The sequence below is a fragment of the Scophthalmus maximus genome, chromosome 3, assembly GCF_022379125.1.
Source record: "Scophthalmus maximus strain ysfricsl-2021 chromosome 3, ASM2237912v1, whole genome shotgun sequence".
Classification (NCBI taxonomy): Eukaryota; Metazoa; Chordata; class Actinopteri; order Pleuronectiformes; family Scophthalmidae; genus Scophthalmus; species Scophthalmus maximus.
The window spans coordinates 18514729-18540311 of NC_061517.1; the positions used below are offsets into that span (position 1 = coordinate 18514729).

Here is a 25583-nt window from a genome sequence, read left to right on the forward strand (position 1 = left end):
TATGTATGATTATGACCAAATAGTAAGACTTGAGGAGTGGGAGTTAGAAAATCCATCAATACAAAAATGCCACATGTTGCACAATCAATATTTTATTTGACATTACTAAATGGGAATGTTCTCAAAAATGGTTTGGCAGTAAATCAGACCAGCGAGGTTTTACCGTTTTAAATCATCATTCTGGGCAGACACACATTTAATATAGCTGTGTCACAAGGTGAGACAACAGTACTATCTCCTCAGTGGACACGATCCAATGAATTTCAATAAAAGCACACAACAATGAGCTCAGGTAATAGCCGAGCCTCCGTCTAATGACGGTTTTGTTTGTGTGCAAATTCTATTACGCTTGGGGAACTGAAGACGTGATATCATTATTAGAGCCAGGCTTGTGTTGCAATCTAATCAGACAGGGTTGGATTCATGGATGGTCAAGGGATGGACTTATTTCCCATTCGTCACCGCTTAGATTTCTCTGGCCAAGTCCTCCAATATCTTCTTCATCTGGAGGAGAAATTGGAGAAAGGAATTCATAAGTAGCGATTTTCCCTCCCGCACCCTAAATAATGTCAACAAAACCATACAGGTAGTCTCGCTTACAAAGTGTGTATGAAAGAGGAATGTGACAAAATCCGTCTGCATCGTCGAGATAACAGGAAAGATTACACTCGTGGAGGATGTAGAGTGTGAGTAAACGCATACAAATGATCGCTACCTCTGACCACGTGAGTAGCCCGACCAACCGTCCTCTCTCTGTGACATACAAGGTCTGGTCTCCCACTAGACTCAGTACACCGTGGGCCTGCAATGACACAGAGGACATGGGATTTTGAATTTGCTGCCATTATAAAAATGTTTTTTTTATTGTTTTTTTTTTTACCATTTATGGAAATATGCTAATTTGCTTCCCTTTCGGAGGTTAGATGAGACAATTGATACCAAAACAAATGCATTTTGGCCACTTGGGGGCACTAACAAGTTGTGAACACAACATTGACATACAATGACTTCTTTTGATATGAACATCTGGCTGAGCCTGGCTCTGTACAGCGACACTGAAATACAGCTAAAAAAACAACTGTTTGGAAAAAAAGAAAACACCTATAACAACCACAAAATGCTGTACATGAACACAAGTGTAAAAGTGACAATTGTCAGTCTAAGTGGGAGTAAAATTTTGTGACAAACAACAATTTATCCATCAAAATTATTTTACTTTTCGCTTTTGTATAATTCGTCCTCATGCTAAGACAGCCTAACTGCCTTCCAGAACCAGCATCATACTTCCAACGGAAATAGACAATTTCTTTGGCTTAAACTTTGCATTGCGATGATAAAAATCGATTGCACAGTTTAATGGCGATAGAAAAAGTGACACTATATTTACACTGGTTCCCCTTCAAGCTTTTCTTTCACCAGGTTGGGACGCGTTTTTTTGTGGGGATTCAAAAACGACACGCGGTTTGCTTTCTTACAACTCGATCACCGAGTGAAACAACCAGACTACTCATTAATACCACAGCACGTTTAACTCAAGGATAGTTGTCCAAATTTGAATTTGAGTTTTCCGCTTTGGACAGTGGCCAGGCTGCTGGCATTGAGTTAGGAGCCAGTTTTACATACATCGTTCATCTCTCACGTTATCTCCAAAGTGGTGTTAACAACTTCCTCTCTAGTTTTTACGAAAAACTAGTGATCCTTTAGTGTACAAAGATGGGAGAGGGGGGGGGATCTCCTACCTCCTGGACAGTGCTGTGAGGTGATAACAGGACAGAGGCGGGGCGAACGCAGCAGACCTCATCCAGATGTTTCTCCAGGGTCTGATGAACAGCGCAAACATTCGACGTTACATTTAGTCTCATAATCAGAAATGATGATTTACAATTAAGACTGACTGCACACTGTATTACAGTAGGTGTATGCTCGGGTACTGCCACAGTCTCATGAACCTGTTTCCTATTCTCTTCGCGTGGGTTCTCTCCATTTGCTACAATGGATGTGTGCTGTCATTGAATTAGCATTTTACATCAGGCCGCAACTGTCTGCGCGTCCGGCCGCCATCCTCTCTATCTGGAGACGTTTAACATTCAGCTGGTGTCAAATGGCTCGTGAAGACACGGCCTGCCTTTTAAGCGGCATCAAACAGTTGCGTCCTCCGCCCCCTTCCGAAACCCTGCGGTTGCCCCATCTCAACTCGGCTCCGGCTTCCTCTACCTCAGCCGCGGCGTGACGCAGGAAAATCCGCAGCTCTGATCGAAGCACGAAGCCCAGCAAAATCGGCGACTCTTCAACGGGAGACAAGAAAAGAGATCAATTTCCTCTCCGCCACAGTCGGTGCTGTAGTTCAGTGTGTGCAGGTCTCTAGTGGGCTGTGAGTCGTCTGTCCGTCGCACACTAAAGACTCATCCGTGTGACTGCTGCTGAAAGGCTCAGCTGGCCCATCCTTTGTTTTCTCTCTCTCATCGAGGCACTGAATTGCTGCAGCTTTTGTTAACAGTTACAATTTTTTCCTAATTTCTCTCATCATTTCTGTCTTTCCTTTTCAGGGACTATGTGGTGAACTATGAATTAAACATTTTGTCAGAGCTCCTGCTTGCCTCAAATATATTCTATTTCTCTTCATGAACAGATTTGGACAGAACGTGATTCATGCGACTGGGGCACAATGCTTGTCTACGCACCATGTGAGTCAACCACGGGGATCTGAGTTTGACTGCTTGTTTTGACAGCATGTTCAATCTCTGCTGGCCCGGCTGCTTTCTGAAGCTGTATTGGTTTCACTCCCAAAAACTGTCCAACTGCTACGGAGGGAAGCCTGCAGGAGAATTCACGAACAAAAAGAGAGGGTTTGATTCGATGACGGCAACAAAGGTGGGTCTGACGTGTGTGTGCTCAGACACAAAGAGGGGCAAATAGCAGTAAGCTCAAGTCCTAAGGTTCGCGACAGTCACGTGACGCCTGCTGTCAGCACAGTCACAGTGAAGAGCTTTAAACCGGCGATGAAAGGTTTTGTTATTCCCAAAAGCATTTTGAAACAGTCTGTGGCGTCCGGCAGCCAACAACGTGACCCATGAGGTGTCTGAGTTTGAGGATTACTCGGAGTCATCTCAGCGTGAGTGCTGTCAGCGAGGATCTGTGGGTAATGATGTCTTGAGTACTATGTGAACATGCTATTAGTGGTTGTCAAGAAGAAGAAAAATTCACCGAGGCAATATGGAGTCATATATCTGGTCAGGGCATACGTTCATTCTTTCTGATTGCCGTGACATTGAGCATCTTGACAACTCTTCTCTACAAATCTCTACAGTTAAATACATTTAACCACTAAAGCCATGTGACTTTCATCTGAGATTTCAGTGGATAATTACACAAAGAATTATTATCCTGGTGAGGGAAATGACTAATGTCCCAGACACTAACTTCACCAGCAACACAAGGAGATCACTAACCCGGGTGGTTTTACGACTGTATGTTGAGAAGAAGAAGAGTTTTGTATATAGATTCTTGTACACAGTTGTGGATCCCTATATTATACTGTAAAAAAGGACGACACCAAGAAATTAAATCTCTGGATAGATGAATTACGGTAAGAATTATTATTTGCCCACATATGCATGTGGTCATAGTAAATGCATTTTTTAAAGGTGTAGTGTCTCGGAACAGTGCACATGTGGTGGGAGAAACTGTTGACAAGTGTCCATGTAGTACTCCCTCAATGTGATTTTCCTCCGCCCGCTCATTCATTTTCAAGTACGGTTTATCTCCCTCGGAGTAAAAATGGAAAGTAATAGATGTGTGGGTGGTTCATGGGGTTCTTCGTCATTAGCTGTGACTCAGTCATTACTTTGGTTCGCTGCTGAGATTTTTTTTCCAGCCTTCCATTACTGCAGTGTTGCTGTGAGTGAGCATCAGGTATCATAAGCCATTTAAACCCCACAGGTGCAACCGTTTTTTGAGCTTGCTTCACTCTGCTGCGTGAAGGTCGGCTACTGTATGGATGTCAAATACAGGTGCAGGTCACATTACGGAAGGCTAATTTATAATTAGGATTAGCCTGGCTTCGAATTAAATGCCACATTTTACAGCTTCAAAAAAGCATATAGTTAACTTGACAACATATGCCAATGTTTAGTCGGCGTACGGGAATTTGGTGTGTAGTTTTTGAATTAAAATATCATGATCTCTAGTATGGACAACTGTAAATTTGGACCAAATGTTGATTCAGCTCAAGCCAGTTACATTTATCCTCTGAGAGCCATAATATCTCAAACAAAATGAATGGCATCCACCTCGAAATTTGGGCCACTGTTGAATCAACAGAACAGAACCTAGTGTCAACCCTAGAGCTGTCATTAGTATTTTCTTTTCCCAAGCTTTCATGTTTAATGGAAAACTTTCATGCTCTGATGAAAAATCTTAGATTTTATTTCAATTTAAGCTTTCAGTATTGCTGATTAAAATTTATTTATATCATGTGCCAGTGCTTTAGTGTTATGGGGCAACACAGCCATTGTTTTACTGCAGGAACATGGACAATATCCATGAATATACTTTCAATATTCAACAGCTGATCGCAGAGATAATCATGTCAAACCTTGGCGTATTCCTTTAAAAAGCCTGACACTTTTTTTCTTTGTTTTTTTTTACTCACTGAGGGCATGCTCTCTTCAGGGAGGGCAGGTGTGGCAGTCTCTTGCTGACAGAGAGGGCGTCATAGAAAGAGGGGCGGTGCCCAGAGCGAGCCAGGGCGTTGGCCAGGAGAGTGGCGAGGAGAACTGGCCCAGCGTGGCTGAACTGGCCAGTGAGCTCTATGGCCAGGAGAGCTGGGGACAAGGTGTGTGTCACGGCCCCAGATAGGGCTGCTGCACCTTTAACGCAGGAAACATACTTAAGGGCTATTCAAGGTATTGATATCGTTGTGAACTAAAATTTGTTGTCAGCCTAATATGCATCCAAATAACTTATCGGTATTTATCAAGCATAATACACATTACAATTTGTACAATTAACCCAGTACTTAATACTGTTTCATGTACGTTCTGAGATGGAAATGTGAACAATATACTATAATACTTTCAATTTCTTCGAATACGTTAAGAAAAATTATCAAAAAGGTATCAAATGTATCTCTTGGCAGATCTTGTTTGAAAAAAGGATGCAGAATTAAGGTACGTGTAAGAGGAGAGTAAACGTTGCACATATACAGGCAAGACTACATGTCATTCTTATTACTTTATATAACACCAAAAGGCTATTATTGTTTGTTTTTTTTACCAGCCAGTGCATAGCCTCCAGGATTTATGGAGGCCCACTGCTGCCCTGAAGTCACTCCAGAGGAAAACACATACGCTACTCCCTCTGCATGCAAACGGCCCAAAGCTGCCCCTAGGGAAAAAAAGAAATTAAAAAACACATCAGACGAGTTTCTCTGATTATTTTTCAGTTTAACCTACCAGGAAAAACCCTCACACTTAAATAAAAACTTGAGCCGTTCAGGTTTTCTCCAAAAACAAGCTTGACTTTTCCCGTCGCCCTCACTCACCATAGACAAAGACTGGCATGAAGTATCCGGCTGGAACAGGCAGAGTGCAGGCGAGGACCAACATCCACATCTCAGGACCAACAACAACAACACAAACTGTCAAATCTCAACACAATCCGTCAAACAGCCACAGCAGCAGCTCTACTATAGCACATGTAGCATAGTAGCAGATGAGTCACTGCGTTTGCAGAGATATCAGATCAGTTTTGCACAAATAAAGATTGAATCATGTCCATTCCCCTGACACCTTTGCGTGCAGTAATGAGAGACAAAACTGTCATCGCTGCAGTGATCCAACTGAGTGCGTCCAGGAAAAGTGATTTCCTCACAGATATTATTACATTAGATAGAATAAACTTGTCCACATTCATACCTGGCGCTTAATCGGTGTAGGTTGACAGAGGAAAGAGTTGGTTGGACTTATTGTGAGTACCTTCATGAGCAGAAAGAAAGCCAAAGGCAGGTAGACGGGACTCCCCGGTGAGCTCCACTCCAACAAAGGCTCAGGCTCCAGATGCACAGAGGCATTATGGAACTGAGAGCTCCACTGCCTGCTATCCAGCAGGGAGGTGAGGAGTTGCTTCATGGTGTACTGTGAAAGAGATGGCTATCATTCAGATGACTTTCTAGAATGCAGGAAAAGCTATAATGAAACAAAAGGTCAACAATAAAAGGATGAGGCAGCGTTATTTTACAGTCTGTGTATCATCAGTGAATCTCGTGAAAAGACAAGACAATCTACTCCATTAGACATACTGTCTGACTTCTGTACGCTGTCTGTGGCACAAAATCTTTAAAAATGGGTATGTATAAAGAGTCAGACATCAGACCTGACAGTATATTGGTGGTGGTGGTTTCAAACAGAACCACAGGACAATTGTGCAGCAAATATATCTGAATGCAGGCAACCAGTTTTGAGCAGGAGCAGAGCTAATCTGCATGTGAACAGCGGGCATTTGCCATAGAGTGGGGGTTGTGGTGGAAAGCGTTACAAAATCTGAACACAAAGTGAAGAAATAACGCTCTCAAAATGACGGACCACACTCTCGAGTATGGATTGGACAGAAACTCCATATTCAGATTCTGATGAGAAGGGGGAGTGAAGATCAAGATGTGACATTCACAAATGTTGGAAGAGTGCTCCGCACTGGCTCAGACCAAGGGATATCATTTTCTTCCCCCTTTATCGAGATGTGCATCACACACTCAAAAGTTGATTTCGAGCAATGATGTTGGCAAATGGCTGTCGACGAACACTGAGTCCAAATCCGTCTACAGAAGTGCCAATGAGAAGTGTTCTGCCATTTAGACGGAGAAGGGTCGTTCTACCCTGACCTCCGAGCTCGACAGGGATGTGTGTAAAAGAAAACTCATTGTGCTGGCAGCAACAATATGGAACTCATTCCATGATGCCCTTTTTCACATCACTGTCAGTCTCTGCAGTCAACTAAGATATAAGAGCCATCACTGAGCAGGCGTGTCAATTCCTTAAAAAAATATCGCATCATGAAACCACTCATTTTGTCGGTGGCCATATTGGAAGTTGAAGGTAACTGCTACTGTAGCAGGCTCCTACCATCATTGGATATTCTTGTCATGGTTCCCCATGAACTCATAAGTTTCTGAACTCTAGTGGACTTTGATTTATTTATTGGATTTCCGTTCCTTGTGTATCTCTGTTAAGATTGTATCTTCCTAGCGTTTCAGTTTCTATGCTCCACAGATCTGGAACAAGCAGCTGCAACTCTCAGCTCTTTTACATCAAGACCGAAGACTTTTCTGTTTGCCGCTGCCTTTCAGCAAATAAACTATCTTTGCATTTCTTTTACTGCACTGTAACTTTTATCACCTGTCTAATTCTACTCTAACATCTTGTTATTTTCTCTTTTAATTATTGTATTTTAATGTGATTTTATGTGTTTCTTACCAATTGCTTTTAATGTTTTATGTAAAGCACTTTGAATTGCCTTGGTGTTGAAATATGCTACACAAATAAACTTGTGTCTTCGCCTTAGTTAATTTACTTTTGTTAATCCTTGTTTCTAGAGTTGTTGATGCAGTTTCCTGTTTTATTCTGAAGTCCCTTCACTTCCTTTTTACTGTGTCTTGTTTCTGTTCACTTCCTGTGGCTCCTGCCCCTGTGATTGCCTGCACCTGTTCATAATTTGGGTCACCTGTGTCTCGTTAGCTGTGCCCTCTTGTGTCTATTTAGTCTCTGTGCTTCCCTTTGTCGGTGATGTCTCCCGTGCCTAGTTCCCCTGTTTGGTTTGGTGCAGTGATTTTTTTTGTTGTTATTGCTGCCTCCAGAGACTGTAAGTCTGTTTTTTTTTTCCGTTCATTGAAATTATTAATTTTATTGCTCTACTGCATTTGGGTCCCGCTCCCTCATAACGTAACAATTCTGATGTTAAAGACACTGGCGCTGCGGAACCACAAATGTGACAAATTTTACCATGGCATTAGACCAATAGTGTGAGTATTATTTTTTTTGAAAGCACGTGGCGCTCGCTCAGAGTTGAAGTAATTCTAGAGGCAGAATGCGTCTTGATTGTAAGCAATGTGAACAATGTCTTGTTGATGCTAGACATAATTATGCTGGTGTCCTCGCTGTGACCGGCATCTCGTTGGCGCTGTGTAGTACGATGACGCAGATGTGTCCTTGTTGTGAACAATTGAAACGTGTTACACCTCAGGTGGCCTGTTCTAACCCTGTAGACCGTGAAGTACAAAAGAACTGTACACCCATGTGCACTTTGATTCGTCTTGTTTTGTGCTGTGAACCACATCGCAAAAATAAACGTCTCCTGCCGAAACTGCTCATCGGCCTCTTTGACTTGTCTTTTCTGCAAACCTCCTGGAAATTCTGACGTGTTGCATTCAGTTTCCACCCAGAACAAAAAATAGGGACAGCTGATTCTCACCTTAGAAGCCATGTATTGACCGGCAAAGTTTGGAAACGTCACAGATGCCAGGAGGAAGGCCACCATGCCGGAGTATAGACCCTTCCTGCAGAGAGGCATTCACAAATATAGCCACTGTTACATGGGTCACATGTTTCCAATCATTTCAAAAATTTTAATTGTATTATTATCCCTAGACCTGCTCTGCTCTTTGTCCATCAGGGACACCTGAAGTTATATCTATAAAAAACTGTCCTGTTCCAACGTGGCCCACAGTTGTACAGAGGCATGGTACAAAGCAGTAATACCTAATAGGAAGATGTGCATCTTTATTGAAAAATATCAGCTGCAAAATATCAGGGTAGATTATGTGGTAAAAAAGGTGCTCTATTGTTATGTGGATAGTCTTCAAATTTTTGTTGCAGCCGGTGACTCATCACAAAATGGCTTTCACATTGTGAGGATTGAGCTCTCACTCTGTCGCCAGCATCTTAATGAAGACTGGGTTGGTTTTGGTAAATTGCAGGATCCACCGATGGCAGGAGAGGTAGCAGCAGCTCGCAGCTCCACACAGCAGCCTGTTTTCAGACAGAAAACTGAGTCCACAAGTAGAGACGAGAGGCTTTACCTGGCAGCAATTGGCCATCAGATGCCATTAGGATCATTACGAGGGGGAGGAGGCCCAGAAAGAAATGAATGACAAAAACAACAACCTTAATGCCAACTAGAAAGGAACAAAAACACAGCAGAACTGGTCAAAGGATTTTCCTTGTGATCACTCTCAGTTCATATTTGTGGAACAGGAACAGAATTATCATGCAAATGGGGTCAAAAATGAACTTACCCCAGGAAAGCAAACAGCAGAATCTCCAGCGGGTAGAAAGGTAGAGCAGTGGGGAAATTAGTTTTGAACAACGCCTGAAGAGTCTCTGTGGACACAAAACAGATTGGAGCTACCCCTCCTCTTTCTCCCACGGCGGTCCAAAATCTAATCTTCCCTCACTTTATTGCATTGAGATTTAAATGGAATGTACAGTCTGCCAACTTAAATATTTCTGTGACTTTTGTTTCTGGTTATTGTCATGACAAGTGATTACATAGCTGTTAACATTATTGACGAGATAAAATGACCAATGACCAACAAGCTAAAATGAATTACAACCAAAAAAACTATAGGCTTAAACTCAATTCTAAAAATTGTATTTTAATGAGTTTTCTTTCTGGTAAGTATACATACAGAATAATACATAATGTTAAATGTTTAACTAATTGTGAGGGCACTTGCACTATATGGTATGTGGACAGCCAAAATGTACAGTCTAGTCCATAAATAAAACAGTACTGGACCAAAAGTACACACAAGGTTGTTGGAAGGGGTGTCCAAATACTTTTAGAACATTGAGTGTAACTGGCGTATGTAAACACACTTGAATCAAACCTTAGATGTTAGATCATGTTATTGGGTGTGTGGCCGCTTTTCTAAAGTGAGATTCTAAATTGAATCTTATCTTTGTCGACCAGGATTAGGCAAGAGTGCAGATCAGGGCCTCCATTACCTTCATCTCCACTCCACACTGTGAAGAGGCGGAAGGTCAACGCCCCGCAGGCAGCGGCGAAGAAACACGGGACGTAATGCGTCAGGGCGAAGTGGGAGCTCATCACCTCGACACTGAACAACACACCTACAAGAGCAGAGGTTGCGGGCGGATAAAGGTACAAGAACAACGACAACAACAAAAACGGAAATAAGTGATTTCAAGTCACTTTGGAAATCACTGTTGTGCTAAGAGTTCTGCTCTTAATTTATCAGTGATGAATAGTTCAGCTGCCTACAAGTGTGGCAAAAACACGAATACTATTATAATTCAATATAGACAAATATAAAGCAGGTGTGAATAGACACATTCTTGTTTTATATACATTTGAACAATTTGAATGTATCTTACAGTGTAAGTGTAAATGGACTTTGAACCAGAGGTGTTGAAGCCCCGGCAAAGGTTGCAAAAAATGAATTGTGAGGTGAGAGATCAAGGAAGGAAGAGATGAGTGAGGAGGATGAAGGAGCAGAGGTGAGGAAGGATAAAACGGAGGAGCAAATATGTGAAGCTTATGAAGGGGAAATCAAAGGTGGAAACGCATTTAGAAGTAAAGGGCATAAGGGAAAATATTGTGCAAGTGGGTAAATAAGCATTAGACATTCTTAATGCTGAGCCTTCTGGTGGCTCGCTCACCGCTGACGGGAGCTCCGAAGCAGCTGGCTACCCCAACCGCAGCAGCTACAACCAGCATTTCTCCAGCTGCTTTGTCCTGAAAAAGAACGAGTCTGAATGTGATGTGACATCTGTTGTTTTTTTTACTTATTATATACCACAGAAATATGCAATGACATACATAATATTGTTCCACATCTTGGGGAGAAATTTCAGTTTCTCCAGTTTCTGGGCTACTATCCTGACCAAGAATCAAACTGACCCAATTCTTTTAAGGAAGATGTAACATGATATTTATATTACTATATAATAATAATGAATCATTAATAACCATAAATCTCATATTCTGCAATTCCCCTTCAAGTCATAGTTTGAAAATAAACGAGCTATAATCTGCACATTGTCCCCAGAGTATGAGTGAATCAGTATTTCTTTATTGTCATTTCAAACAGTACTTGCATACACAGAAGAAACAGAAAAAAAAGTTTCTCATCATTTTTTGACATCAGTGCAATTAATAAGAATAGAAATAAATAGTTAAAAAAAGTCTATCATCTCTAAAATGGAACAAAAATATAAGTAAAAACACATGCATACAAAACAATCGATCCCTAACATAGGAACATTTTAAAGTGCTGTTCAGTGGCTTCACCTTGACAGGTGACAAGCTGTGCACAGTGAGTTTACGAAGTTGAAGAGAGGTGCGTTTATAGGCTGAACAAACAAAGTAATGTGCTAAAAGAGGCTAAATGACCACGTTTTCTCTGTTTCTCCAAGCTTTAGGCTTTCTGACTGAAGTAAAAGGGTTTACTGGTCTAACTGTACAATTACAAATATGTCTGAAGTGGTAAAGCCTTCCTTAATTCTGAAAAACTTGTGATTTTACCTTCTTATTGGCTTGTACGGGAGTGAAGAATTTGCTCAGGTACGATCCCACCATGGTGGAAAGATGCACAAATGGACCCTGATGATAGGAGACAAATAAAGATATATAAAAATAAGAAACTATGCTAGAAACTCAAAATGAAGCTGAGCACACACACACACACAATGTAAAAGAATAGCTATATGTTTTGTATGACAAACTGAGACGTCTCGTACCACTTTGCCCAGGAAAACAGTGCTGCCGGCTGCCAGTGTACAGATAAGGCCCAGGAACTTGGCAAACATGTTCGTGAGAGACAAGTAATGAGGCATTTCAATGCCAGACAGCATGGTTCGTACCTCAGGTATCCCCGAGCCTGAAAAGAAATAAACAGGACCAGATTCACTAAAGCAATCTAAAGGTTTAATTAAAGCAATTAATACACGTTCATAATTTAAATCATTTCAGAATAATTTGATTGATGTTAGGCGGGGATGGAAAGCCCTTCTGTGGGAATTCAGTGACAACCAGCAGAAAATAGATTGACTGAAAATTAAGCATAACTCAACTACAGACAGTATTTTCAGCTTTGTTAACACTTCTTTTGAGAATGTGGTCACATAAATCAAACACATTTCTGACATCTTGTTTTGCTTGCAGTAAGAGAGCAGTGTCGCCACGTCACCGACACAGGCCAAAAACATGAGCCCAAAGCCGACTGGGGCAGTTGTAGTGAAGTCTTGTGATAGTCGGGGTACTTGGGGTGGAAAGGGAGAAGGCCGGGTGAGGAGAAAAGTATAACTATGCTTTCTCCATTCGCATCACACCAAGCTAGAGGTGGACTGATAATCTCGACACTGCCAAAGTCCAGAATAACAAGCCTCCAAACTGAGCAGATTCAAAATCCTCAGACTGAAAGTCTGGCAGCCTCTTGCCTAAATAGTGTCCATGTCTCTCTGAATAATAACAAGCCTTTCTTTATTACGTTTCTGTTCAATAGCCTCAGTATGCATAAATCCTCAGACCCTTTTTGCCTCTTGAGTCATTGTTTCACTTCCTTTTATTGCATTTCCTTTCATTAAGTCCATTGCTGTTGAACCTGTTTTGCCAAATAGCAGACAGTCGAATCAGAAAATGGTCAAAGTAAAAACAAGACTAAAAAATAAATGAAACAAACATTGATAGCATTTAGGAGCAATTCTCTAAGAAATAATTCACTGATATTCAACACGTAAGAGGAAATCAAATCCGAAAAAGAACAGAGAAATACAAAATCTCTTGAATCAGAAGACCTGTGTCACGAACCTTGAAGCTCTGCACTCCCTGGAATTTAAATCAGGAACTGTCTTAATTAAAACTTCAAGGCATGGAATCATTTCCCTCAGTTAAAAAAGAAAAGATAAGAGCTTGAAAGTGTTTATAACCTTTGAGGCATATCGAGATGAATTTTAAGCCAGAAATATTGATTCATCTACCTGGAAAATTAGAAAACTGATAGAAAAAAAATCTCTTACTAGAATCAGGAAAAATCTAACCGAGGATGGATCAACTGATCACATGCTGCTGCTTCAAGAGGCTTGTACTATCACCTGAGAAAAACCTTCCTTGACCCATCGTTTACAAGCCTCCAGAAATTGGTGTTGTTGCTCGGAAACAGTGCGGGCCTGTGACATCATCAGCCCGACGTACCCGAGCGATCAGCCGGAACATCTGGTATTCATAAGTAATGAAACCATCTTGTGATGGGATCACAGAGGCCGCAGTGCCTGTTAATATGTTGACGTCCCGACGCGGGACGGCCGCATGGTGTTTTCATGCCCGATTTGTTGGGGCTGTTTTGATGTCCCAGCCCCGCATTGAGGCTTCTCAACACCAGCCCACACCTTCACACAGCATCACATCCTAAAGGCTCTTTGTTATAGAGATAAAATCAAAGTTGACTTTTCATATTTATGTCCGTCTTTAAAACTCACTGGAATTTAAAGATAATATCACACTTGACTTTTATGCAATGCCATTTACTTTAGGTAGGAAAGAAATGTGTTGAAAAGAGGCAGAGGAAAAATCAAGATAAAATGGAAAAAAAGTGTGAACTTCATGGAGTTGTGCGCATTTATTTATAAATTTGTCATGAAATATGGTCTGAGCTTCATCGTAGGTATAGCTATTCTTTATTTTAACTAATAAAACACAATAATGATACTGTTTTTGTCCATACTATATCAATCATTAAAACGTTCACAGTGCATGTTGTAAACCCTGGGGCTAATTCAGAAGTTAGTAAACCTGGAGTTTGTGTTTTGTGGAGTGATGGAAAAAAAGGTTTTTGTGGGAAGAACCTCTGAATGACAGACCTGTGGAGAAGGGACAGATGTTGTGGGAGAATGATGATGCAACAGCACAGAGGCATGCTGGGTAAAGAGTCCAACAGACGAACTGCAGCAAACTGTTGCCCTCCAGCTTCATATAAAGCCACTGGTGAGCTACAAGGGAAGTGAGAGAGAGACAATAATTATAATAATTATCTCCATTCTTCAAAATCAAAAAAAAATCTCTCTCTGTCTCTCTCTGTGTGTGTGTGTGTGTGTGTGTGTGTGTGTGTGTGTGTGTGTGTGTGTGTGTGTGTGTGTGTGTGTGTGTGTGTGTGTGTGTGTGTGTGTGTGTGTGTGTGTGTGTGTGTGTGTGTGTGTGTGTGTGTGTGTGTGTGTGTGTGTGTGTGTTCACCGCTCAGCAGTTTTGTTACGCTCAGGTCCATGAGAAAGCTGAGGAAGGCCATCACAATGCCCAGAGCAGCATAGCTGTACCACTCCATCCCACACATTGCTCCCAGACAACACCTCAGTGTCAGGAGCCACTCTGTAAACACAAAATGTGCTTTAGCCTTTTATTTATTTTTTTAACAGATGCATATTCTGGGTTAGAAGAACTGTAGCTAAAATTCAGAGCTTGTAAAACAATTGGCAGGAGGACAAGGTAGAGGACTGCATTTGTTTAAATCAGATACTACAATATATTCATGTGAATGATGAGACAACGAGGCCTGTTAACTCATCCAGGGGTTCTCTAATAGCATGTTGTCTCTTTACATTTGTATCCGCTGTTCTCCCTCGGCTTTGGGGAGATCCTGGAGCTAAATCTGGGAACAAATGCAAGTTTCCAAACCAGTCAAAGACTGCAGGATATGTCATCTGAGAGCCGTGTGCCGATTCATTTCATAGATTTTGAGAAATTGAGGGATTGAGTGAAAGATTTGACCGGCCCGTGGTTCTGAATGAAAGGTGGGGGAATCACAAAATCATTAGGATTCATCATCTGGGCACCATGAATATCTGTACAAAATTCCCTTATAGTCCTGATATTTCAGTCTGAACTCTGGTGGTTGGCCAACTGACCCAGCATTGCCTTCCTGAGACCCATGCAAGAATAGGAGAATAGAAGAAACATGGAAAACACTTCCAGTATAAGGCTAGAGGAGGCCATTTAGACAGTTGTAGACTTTAGAAAAGGAAAGTTGTTCCAGAGGAGTTCTCCGGTGAAAGAGTACAATATTATAACAATATCAGCACCACTTTATCCATTGTTGTCCATCCCATTACTCACTAAGCAAACAGTATGTAAAAATGATACAGTTCATTCCACTGTTGCCTTTTTCACCAAGAAGATTTGTAAAATACAGTGGAAACACAAATAAAAACCGATTGCCTCACAACGTCCTTAAAAGACGAGGATGAGGGATATGTTATTCCCCCAGGACTGTCGAGTTCCTGCAGTGGGAATTGCGTATGAGACTTGGAAATATGGACGGATGCAAAAAGCAACAAGATATGGTCAAAATATAACACTTAAACAACAGCATGTGTGCAGAGCATGCAAAATATCCGTAGCAGATGATACTCACGCATGGGTAATGAATATTAAAAATCAATAATTGGTATAGAGACATTATCATACAAACAGCATTATCATATAAACGTCTACAAACACATTGTTCTCACATTGTTGTCTTTGAACTCAACAATAATCTATGGGTCAAACAACACTCAAATTCATGTATGATATCACAAGCATAATGAAGTTAGTCTCTGGTGTATTGATTTGGTCAGGATTGATTAGATCCTACTGATTTTCAGTCTGACCTTTGACAATGGCACGGGGCCGTCTGCATGGTTTCCATGGATCAGAGAGGAGCGCACTCTTATAATGGGACGTCTCGTATCGATTTCCTCGCTCTGGGTTCTTGCTCTCTCTGTCTCTTTCACTCCCGGGAGCCTCGTCTAGGCTCTTCATCCTGTGTGCTTAATACAGGCTCAAACAAACACTGCATGAATAAAGAATAAAATATGTATATATCAATTGAATCCAGGCTTTTATTACTACAGATACTGCAAAATACAAATACAAAGACTTACCTTGGAAGTTATATGATTGTGTGTGTTTGAGTGTGTAGTTTAGGTAAGTTGGTCGCTCAACTGACCTCTGCGAATATTAGCATATTGAGGTAATGGAGCAGTCACGGTCGAAAGGAAGCTGATGTTAACTCTTTGGAGGAACATTGGAAAGTGCCCTTCATCTTTCTTTATTAAAAAAATCATTTTCATGCTCTATAGCATTTTAATGGATTTCTGATGATGTTATCAACCACGCTGCAGAAAAATGAATAATCTTACAGTATACCTTATCTTAGCATTTAAACAACAATTGGTTTTCATGAAATTGATCAAGATCAATTTTTTCACCAAACTACACTTTACAAGGTCAAGGAGGAGCTTCATAATTGACGTACGTGTGTGTGTGTGTGTGTGTGTGTGTGTGTGTGTGTGTGTGTGTGTGTGTGTGTGTGTGTGTGTGTGTGTGTGTGTGTGTGTGTGTGTGTGTGTGTGTGTGTGTGTGTGTGTGTGTGTGTGTGTCCCAAAGTGTGTAATTATTTTCAACCTGCATGCCAGATGGGATTTTATTAAAAAGCACAGTGAAGACTTTCAATACAATACAGATGAAAAGTTGATGATCTATCAACACCATAACCTTAGAACAGCTGAGGTAATAAAATGTGTTTTAAAAAGTTGCAACTGCATTAAGGAAAAGATTTGGCAGCTGACCGGTGTCTTCCTCCAGCTGCAAAGTGTGGAGGAAAATATATCTATTTATATATCTATAGTTGATTAAAACATTTCAGTAACTGTTGATGCTTTGCACTTCAAAGAGATTCTTTCTTGCTTGCATATTTCTTTCATAATGTCAGCTTGACCAGTATATATCCAGACCTGGCAAATGTTGACTCAAGTATAGATTGTTCAAGCGTAGAGTAACTAACCAAAGCAAAGAGCATTGTTCAATCAGTATGATAAACATTTTACTGCTCGGAAGGAAATGGAGGATGAGAATGATGTCATTGCAATGACCTTCCTTCGGTCAGTGATTGGCTCCGAAGACTCTCGTAAACAAAGCGTCAGGGAACCAGGAATTTACCTTCAACACAAAATAATAATCAGAAGTCCTCTCCGACACTTTGAAGGGACTCAACAAGCGCTTTCTGAATTTGAGCCGCCCGCTCAAGGTCAAGGTAATCATTGTTCAGATCTGGAAACACGCACAGAGAGAGAGAGACTTTAAAGGCTTTGGTTAATGTTTATTTTCTCCGCTGTTCCTCCCCACCAGGCTTTCAATTAGCACTTGTGTTATTTTAAAGATTTGAAATCTGCACACTGGGAGCGTTAGTCACACTCACATGCATATACACCATGGAAAAAGGCACCCGCATACAGACTGCTCCTCTCACCATAAAAAAAAACTTGTTTCCATGGGAACAGCACACTGAGGCGACTGGAGCCAGACGGGAGGTTACTCTACTTTTTTTCCTCATCGTCAAACAGTCACATCTGTCAATCAAATAATAAATAGACCAGAGAAGTTTAGTCTCTGAAAAATAGAAAAAAAATAGCAAATCAAAATATGAATATGAATATGAATTCATAAACATTGAACTTTAGTTGAAAGCAAAATGTCACAATTTATATGTTCTCTGTTTTCATTTGAAGGAATCTGTGAGAAATTTAAAAAAAAATCTATTAATGCAGCTTTAAAGTAGAAATGGACAACTTTTTGTGTTAAACTTGTCATTGTAAAACTGAACTGCACAGGGCAATGGCAATAGAACAATGATACCATCCGCTTATATCGCTCCCCTGTAAGTCTTGTTTTCACCATGTAATTCTTTTGGCCACCGGGATGCGATTTCCATTGAAAAATGACGACTCGATTTCACAGCACAAAGGAACTGCGTCACCCATTGAGTAGCATTCTCCTGGTATCTACCCCCAGTGATGGATGTGGCAGACGGTGGAACAGCCAAATTGAAAAAAAAAAACCAAAAATCAACTCAACCTCACATGAGAAAAAGAATCCCTGTGATGGAGGAACAAAAGCAGGTGAAGAAGAAGAGCGATAGAAAAAGAGGTAAAACAAGAGGGGACCTTGGACGGATATTCACTCCACGGAGAGAGCTCCGGGCTACTTAGTTTGTTTTCTATATGATCAGTAAGTAACATAACCAGACTACTTAATAATACTACCGGACTTTTGACTCAAGGTTATTTGTTCAAATTGTGATTTTTACTTTTTTTTTTCCAGCTTTGGACAGTAAGCCAGGGTGCTGCATTCAATCATTCATGACCACTGGCGCTAGTAGGAGCTTGAGTACTTTCTTCTCTTCCGAAGTGGTGTTGACAACATTCTCAGGAGCTCTGAGGAAAAAGTACCTGCGTCCTTGCCGTCTTCCTACTGCGGCGTCTTTATGACAGTGACCAAATAATAATACCACCTGGAACCACTAGGGGCAGGAAAGTTGTCTGTTGCCTCTTTAAGTTCAAGGAAATGCTCATATTGCATTTTGTGTCTCAAATAGTGCCTAACTGAGGGTTTTCCATCTGAAGGTCGGAGAAGCTGGGGAGCAGAGCTGCCAGTCTCAGGGTCTTGTTGCGGAACGACATTTGCATACAAAGCTGAACGGCTGCTTATGAAAATATAATAAGTGAGCAGCAGTGAGATGACCTTCCGGCTCAGCCACAGTCTATCACTGGAATCTATTCCTCTGTCTGTGACATTATGTAACTCATGGCAGCCGAAGCGGACACAACCCTAGGTGTGTGTGTGTGTGTGTCAGCTGCGGACAGACAGGAACGCACACACAAACGCACACATTATAGAGGTGAGTCAAGGTCAGCGTGGATTTTATGGACTGTACTGGATCAGATTCACTTGCTTACGTTACCTCCTCCCACTCTGTTGTGATTCCTTTAAACCCTCCCTGTGTTCCTGGCATGCTGCTTTTATTATTAGCAATAATACATCTTGTCTATTTATTGGCGGTTTTCATGCGTCTGTCCAAAACTCAATTTGTGATGCTTTCCCAGGAGCAACCGCTCACAATGCATTTTTTGTCTCATTAAACACTTTTTACATACCTACCTGTGCCAGTACTCAAACGCAACACAAGAGCTTCTGCACATCCCCACCACTAAAATGAAACTTTATTTTTATTTTTTAGGATTTGAATTTATCAATTAAAGGTGTCAGACTTGTACAAGTGCATGAAAATGAATCATTCAGAAACACTTATCCTTTTAAAAAAACTGATATGTTCTGCGGATTTACTGTACTGACTCGAAACCTGACCCATTTTACAAACTCACAATTTTATTTCAGCCTTTATTTTCAGACTGGGACAATATTGTTCTTGTCAAAGGGCTTCAGCATGTTTTCCACACAGGCCATATATTTCTGCTTCTATACACCAAAAATATGCAAGGCAAAACAAACCAAAACAAGTTTTTGCAAGTTCATTATATACATTTTGACTTTTTGGTTGAAAAATGTAATAAAAAACAAAAAACCTGTGCACAAAAAGGGGGGTCGGGGGCTAGTAACAGACTCAGCATCTTCTGACCTGTCAAATTCTTTGGGGCTCTTGACCTCTGACTGAGTAAATTGATTTTATTTCCCTGCATGAGTTCAAAAAGAAGACGACCTGCAATATTTATCAAACTTTTGGAAAACTGAGACAGTAGCTGAAGCTATGATAACATAGATGAGGAATGAACAATAATGATGATTTTAATAATGAATATAGTGAACAATGTAAGCGACATTTGATAAGATCTTTTGCGACCACCACCAGGTTCGGTCTCGAGGATCGCTCCATCGGAGGCTGGAAACACAGTCGAGTCGATATCTAATTTAGATAAAAGGCCAGTATGAACAAACGGTATTACTGCTGTTACCAGGGAGGGGGATCGGGCGCTGTGTGCTTCCTGGCATGGGGGCTGCTGAGTTGCTGGGCTGGATTTAGACCTGCAACAGGGGACTTTGAGATCCACACTGATAAGACTGGAGGCACATAACACAGTTTGGTGTCATCTGTTATGCCGGCGCAACCTTTCAGGCACGGTTTCAAAACAAAAGATGGCAACCCGTGTGAGTTGACAATGGAGTTTTTTTTATTTCAGGGTCACTGTGATCGAGGCTGTGATGTCACTGAGTGAATCAGACATTTGTTGTGTGTGTCATGTACAGGTCATTTGTGAATTTTAGGCAACGTACTCGTGATTGAATAAAGCTTTGTCTATGCTTTATTCAGGGGTCAAACGCCTAATGTCATAATAGACGGATACTAATATTATCTATAATATGTTTTCAAATGGATTAGCTGTCAGCAACACTAACTGGAGTGTGTGTGTGTGTGGGGGGGGGGGGTTGGGGGGGGGGGGGCAGTGAATGTTTTCTCATCACGATAGGCAATGCTCCTCATGCAGATATTTATACCCACAAAGCAATGTCCCTGCTAAGTCCCCTGCTCGCGCTGACGGCTTTGTTTTCGAGCACATTCTTTCCATCTTTGTTTTGCTATTTAAGTATCCTCTGAGATAAGAGGCGAGTCCCGTTTTTTTCACTTTTCAATTCATTTTCCACTCTTCATCCAGCTCAGCGGGACAATGCGGCACCTCCCAGCAAATCGTCTGCTCTCGGTGTTCAGAAGGGAGAGAGATTAAATTAATAGGCAGATGAGACGGCGCCTGAAAAGAACACAAATATCTCTCTAATGAGAGGAAAACGGCGCTGTGGAAACATTGGACATTATGTCATTGAATGGCAGGGCCATGTGAGGATCCCATTTCAGGACAAAGACGTGGCACTAGAATATGAAGAAAGCAGAAGAAACAGACAGATGAGGCCAGTGATGGCGTGCAGGGGGAAATTAAAGAGAGGTGAGGGAAGCTATTTCAGGGATGGTGTAGCAGGAATGACAACTGTTGCCCCCCCCCCCCCCCCCCCCCCCCCCCTCCTTCACCCTCTGCTCTTTCTCTGCCTCTCTCTACCAAATCCCACTCTCTCCCCTGCTCTTAACCTCAGGGCCCTTCACTGGCCAGAACTTTTCCAACCACAGACCCTTCTCTCCATCACCCTGTGTGTTTCGTGATAAATATAGAACACTATTTCTCTTTCCCAATGAGCTGTGACACACGTGCACACCTCCCAACCACGCGTGGGACCACACAGTATATAAGGGCCACGAGTGAGTGTCTGCAGGATAGTTATCTCACCTCATACACACACAAAGAATCATAAAACAACTAAAGAGGAAAGGGAAGACAGAAGAGCTGTGCGTATTATTTCCAACATTTAATACTCCCAGAGGAGCAACCTGACGAATCGACTCTCTCCGCCTCCCTCTTCTCTCCCTTCGCTCTCCTCCTCTGCCTTACCCAGCACTCACAGCCATCCATGAGTGCGACCAATTCCTCTGCCTATCGTTCGGAGCGTAGTTTCCACCAGACTTCATCCTCGTCCTCGGGTAACCCATACATGGAGAAAAGCCGGGGACTGTTTGCCGAGGACTTTGGCTCCTTCATGAGGCCTGGGAGCGACGCCTTGGGATTTTCCAGTAAGTTGGAAGCGATTCCAGGTCTCTGTAACTCCCTTTTTTTTTTTAAATAATAGCTGCAGCAGGTTGAAGTGACAGATTTATGTTTTGCTTGGAAGCGATTCGCGTAGAGTACGGTGAATTTCTCCCTATGGTGATTATAAAGCATGTGAGAGGTGAGAGGAGGGAGACAACAGGCAGCACTCAGTTTAAAAGGCAAAAGGACACTGTGTGTGTGTCTGTGTGAGTGTGTGTGTGTGTGTGTGTGCGTGGACAAATGTGCCTCCAAGCCATGGTGCCGACTGACGGAGAAACTAAAGTTCACCGTGGAAACCTTTGGTGACAGACCTGAAGACTGATCATCAAACGTGTACTGTATAATGTGGTGGCCTTTACTAATGTTATATCTAAACTTAAAGAGTTAACTAATTTTAAATGGGAGGATTTGATTGAAGCATGAAAGTACTTGTTGTATTGTATGTATTTGGTGAAAAAGTTACTTTATATGTGATTTGTACATATTTCAAAAACAAAAAAGATGTTTGCTCGTAACACATTCTAAGTTGAAGGTGCATCTTTGTTCACCTTTCTATGCCAGGTTCATCAGGCTTTACTCCCCCGTGCCTGCTTCATCTTCTGGCTCAGTGACGTGTGGAGCTGCTGTGAACTGATGTGTAGAAGTTCACTGCAGGTGCACACAGGCGTGTGAATGTGCGACATCTGAACCTTAAACAGACTCTGACTCCATGTGTTCCATGTGTCAGGGCCGGGGCAGGGTGCAATAGTTGGTATCCCATAGTTGCAGGAGGAGATGTTTGGAGACTTAAGGGAAAGCATACCGTGCATACGCATGCACACACACGCAAGCTGGGGAATGCTGCACTGACTGCCGGCAGAATGACTTCACACGCAGAGTATCTGGGATGACGCCTGCATAAGGAATGACCAGATGGTTGCCCGGTGACCAGTGTACACACAGACACACAGACACACACACACACACACACACACACAAACACACACACACACACACACACACACACACACACACACACACACACACACACACACACACACACAGCCTTCATATGTGAAGTCAAAGCTGTAGTCACTCACACTCATTTCCAGCCTGTGAGGTCATGTGCTATCATGTAGTCCTCACTGAGCATCAGACAGTATAGTTATTACTGTCCTTACATTTGTCCTCTGTCGAAAAATATAAAGCAACATGGTGGTGGTGCGGCTCCAACCTTCAGTACTGTTTCGCAGTTTCAACAGGTTTTGATGACACTGTGAGAACAAATGAAAACTGGTTCTCCCGAATCCAAATCTGTTGAAGCTTGAAATTACAATTTATGTTCAGACCCGAGACATGGGAATGATGGGAAACAATATAATCGCACAAAACAATTATAAAACAATATCATGGGCTGTGACCTAAATAAATAACCGGAGAGCCAAATAATTGTATTGTGAATAATATGGCAAACTTTCGGTGATTGTGATATACTTCGCCTTGGCATAATCACTTCTGGGATATGAATAGAAGGAGCAAGTTCGCGTCCCACGTTTTCCGAGTTGCTGATGATGTGAGCTACTGTGTTTTTAGACATTTTAGTTTGCAGTGCTGTCAATCAAAACATAGTCAACAATGTCGAAAACATGATAGTATTCCTCTCTGACTATGTTTTTGGCTAATTATAATAATAGGTAATTACTTAAAAATTTTAAACAGTTTTTTGTGTTTTCACGAAATAGCCAATATAGATTGTTTAGAAATATTAAGTGTGTCTGTGTGTGTGTGTGTGTGTGTGTGACTGGGTGTGCAACCAATTTGTTCAAAATACATTAAAGCAACTGTAAAAGAGAAAATAATGAATGTGAATAGTGAATTATATTTGTTTTAGGATGGAATCAATAACATTCAACAGGTTTCCAAGATCTTTGTGTGGACATAGAATTTAAATGTACTTATTTCTCTCATTTACCTTGTACAGTCTTTTAAATCAAGAGCCTGTTAACTGTTTTTAACCAGTCCCCAAGGAAACACCACCTGTAGCTATTGTAATGATAATCAATGGTGCATAACTCACAAATGTGATGTGAGGTTCTTTTCGAGAGTAGGTGATGTAAACGAAGACTGGGTGAAAATGAATTAGCAAAGAAAGAACACGCTTTTTGATCTTGTGATGTTTTCAGGTGGAGCTGGAAACATTAAAACTCTTGGGGATTCGTACCAGTTCACAGTTGACGTGCAAGACTTCTCCCCTGAGGATGTCATCGTCACCACATCCAACAACCAGATAGAAGTTCGTGCGGAGAAGGTGGGCAGCCGTCCCTCTGATTTAGATTGGTACCATGCTGTATGTCTGGAAGAGATTAAACAATGCTGTTAGTCTTCCCATGGTGGAACCCAGGGAGCAGCATCTGTTGCCCTCATGAGTGTCAAAATGTGGGCAGAGGAGCCACTGGTCATCAGTTACAATACATTAACTCTCTAAATCCCGACTATCTCTTCTTTGTCAGCTGGCCCAGGATGGTTCAGTGATGAACACATTCACCCACAAGTGTCAACTACCGGAGGATGTAGACCCCACCTCAGTGACGTCATCACTGGGCGCCGAGGGAACCCTAACGGTCCGGGCACGGCGACACCCGGCCAAACACGAGCTTGTACAGACCTTCCGCACCGAGATCAAGATCTAGAGAGGGACGACTTCAAAATGACAAACCCCCTGACTTCTTGTGTTTTTTTTATGCTTCATCCTCCATTTCCTGTCTTCACTGAAACCATTCTATATTCTAACACTTGAGAGAGTCAACACAGGGCGCTTTAAATCCTCCCTCCGTAACTGCAACAATGCCTGCTGCTGCTCATTTATAGTCTGAGTTAGTTCACCATACACAGCAGCAATAGGTCATAGCTGCAAATAACAGACTGAGACATAGAGGCTTGGACATGTGCAGCATTTGCGCAAGGACACACACACACACACGCACGCACACACACACACGCGCACACACACTCAAACACACACACGCACACACTGTAATCAACTGCTCAGTCCAGTGCTTCACTTCTGTTTTCTAACACAGTTCTAAAACTTAATCCACAATTTTAAAATGAATGGTTTCACAATAATTTATTGTACTATATTGTTTGTGTGAATAAAATACTCCTTCTTTGACTATGAGATCTGCATGAGCCCTTTGATTCCCGTTTTCGGCCTGACATATTGTCCGATACATATCAATTCATTTGAGTTCAATGAAAATGGAAACATCAATTGAAAGATGAGAAAGCACTGTTTTGATTTGTTTAAATAGTGCATTGGGAAAATAATTAATCTAGCAATTTAGTGAACAAAGATCACACTAATCTCAGTGTTTACATACTCATTATTTCAATATCTTACTACTTTCAGGCCAGCAAACATCTAAAACAGTTTTAGCATTTCTACAGCAGAGCTTTATTACTGTAAAGAATTGACATCAGACATTAAGACTGATTTGGGGGAGAGAAAAAAATCTAGTGAGTATACAGCACATTTGAAACAATCAGTTAAAACAACAAAACCAATTGTAATTAACTCTATTTTCTGACTCCATGGCAAATCCTCACTATAAATCTATCCTCACTTCTATAACAATATTTTTCTTTTCTTTCCTTTTTTGAGAGAACCAGACTTTTAATAATAAAAGTCCTTTAAGTATTATTGACTTGACCAAACAGTTTTCTTTACCATACACCCAGACAAAAATGATAAAAAAAACAACATACATAGAGGTAGACAAGCTGCTATTACATGGAAAACTCATTTCAAAATCAATGGAAACAGAGTGGCATTCAGTTCCCCTACAGACAAAGGTGCTTCTATTCTCTCTATTGTGTATCAAGGCGTTTATGAGGCATCTGTCCTGCTTTCATGAGAAAAGATTTTCAAAGGGGCTATTCAAGCAAAAATAATTCAGAAGCCTTTTGTTATGTGGCTATAATTCACTCAACTGTGTTTATACCGAAGCTGCGGCCTTTGCATTTCTGTGCTCTTATACGGGAAGAAGACCTCATAATTACAGCGGCGATTTGGCGGAGGGTCTATTATTATTTCTACAATGCATACCATTATTAGATTCATAGGACTCAGTAATG

General features: G+C 41.4%; 2 protein-coding genes across 5 annotated transcripts; one reads left to right on the forward strand and one right to left on the reverse strand.

Annotated features, from left to right (window-relative positions):
* Nucleotides 1–79: 79 nt before the first annotated feature.
* On the reverse strand, nt 80–16095 carry clcnk (chloride channel K). 4 transcript variants are annotated; one of them, XM_035646105.2, is made up of 20 exons: nt 15927–16084; nt 15654–15835; nt 14242–14373; nt 13872–14000; nt 11754–11893; nt 11539–11616; nt 10674–10749; nt 9999–10124; nt 9287–9371; nt 8919–9020; nt 8464–8548; nt 5976–6134; nt 5543–5612; nt 5275–5385; nt 4652–4868; nt 2682–2815; nt 2215–2285; nt 1740–1820; nt 716–802; nt 80–504 (listed from the first exon to the last, which is right to left on the reverse strand). In XM_035646105.2, exons 2-20 carry the CDS (start codon nt 15802–15804, stop codon nt 466–468), a joined length of 2073 nt encoding a protein of 690 aa, XP_035501998.2. In that variant the 5' UTR covers nt 15805–15835; nt 15927–16084; the 3' UTR covers nt 80–465. The 4 variants fall into 4 exon arrangements, 1 of the variants encoding a protein (XP_035501998.2); XR_007030523.1 differs by lacking the exons at nt 2215–2285; nt 2682–2815 and having other exon boundaries at nt 15927–16095; XR_007030522.1 differs by lacking the exons at nt 80–504; nt 2215–2285 and having other exon boundaries at nt 15927–16092.
* A 4979-nt stretch (nt 16096–21074) lies between these two features.
* hspb7 (heat shock protein family, member 7 (cardiovascular)) lies at nt 21075–24627 on the forward strand. Its single transcript, XM_035645350.2, has 3 exons — nt 21075–21454; nt 23633–23757; nt 23960–24627. The coding sequence occupies exons 1-3, from the start codon at nt 21295–21297 to the stop codon at nt 24137–24139; spliced, it is 465 nt and encodes a 154-aa protein (XP_035501243.1). The 5' UTR covers nt 21075–21294; the 3' UTR covers nt 24140–24627.
* Nucleotides 24628–25583: the final 956 nt, after the last annotated feature.

Coding starts and splice junctions, on each gene's coding strand:
- clcnk (XM_035646105.2), bottom strand. CDS start 15,804: ATGAAGAGCCTAGACGAGGCTCCCGGGAGTGAAAGAGACAGAGAGAGC. Junction 11,617..11,753: donor CTGTTTTCCTGGGCAAAGTG/GTACGAGACGTC, acceptor TCCTATCATCAG/GGTCCATTTGTGCATCTTTC. Junction 10,125..10,673: donor CTTCGGAGCTCCCGTCAGCG/GTGAGCGAGCCA, acceptor CTGCTCTTGTAG/GTGTGTTGTTCAGTGTCGAG.
- hspb7 (XM_035645350.2), top strand. CDS start 21,295: ATGAGTGCGACCAATTCCTCTGCCTATCGTTCGGAGCGTAGTTTCCAC. Junction 21,455..23,632: donor CGACGCCTTGGGATTTTCCA/GTAAGTTGGAAG, acceptor TGATGTTTTCAG/GTGGAGCTGGAAACATTAAA. Junction 23,758..23,959: donor TAGAAGTTCGTGCGGAGAAG/GTGGGCAGCCGT, acceptor CTTCTTTGTCAG/CTGGCCCAGGATGGTTCAGT.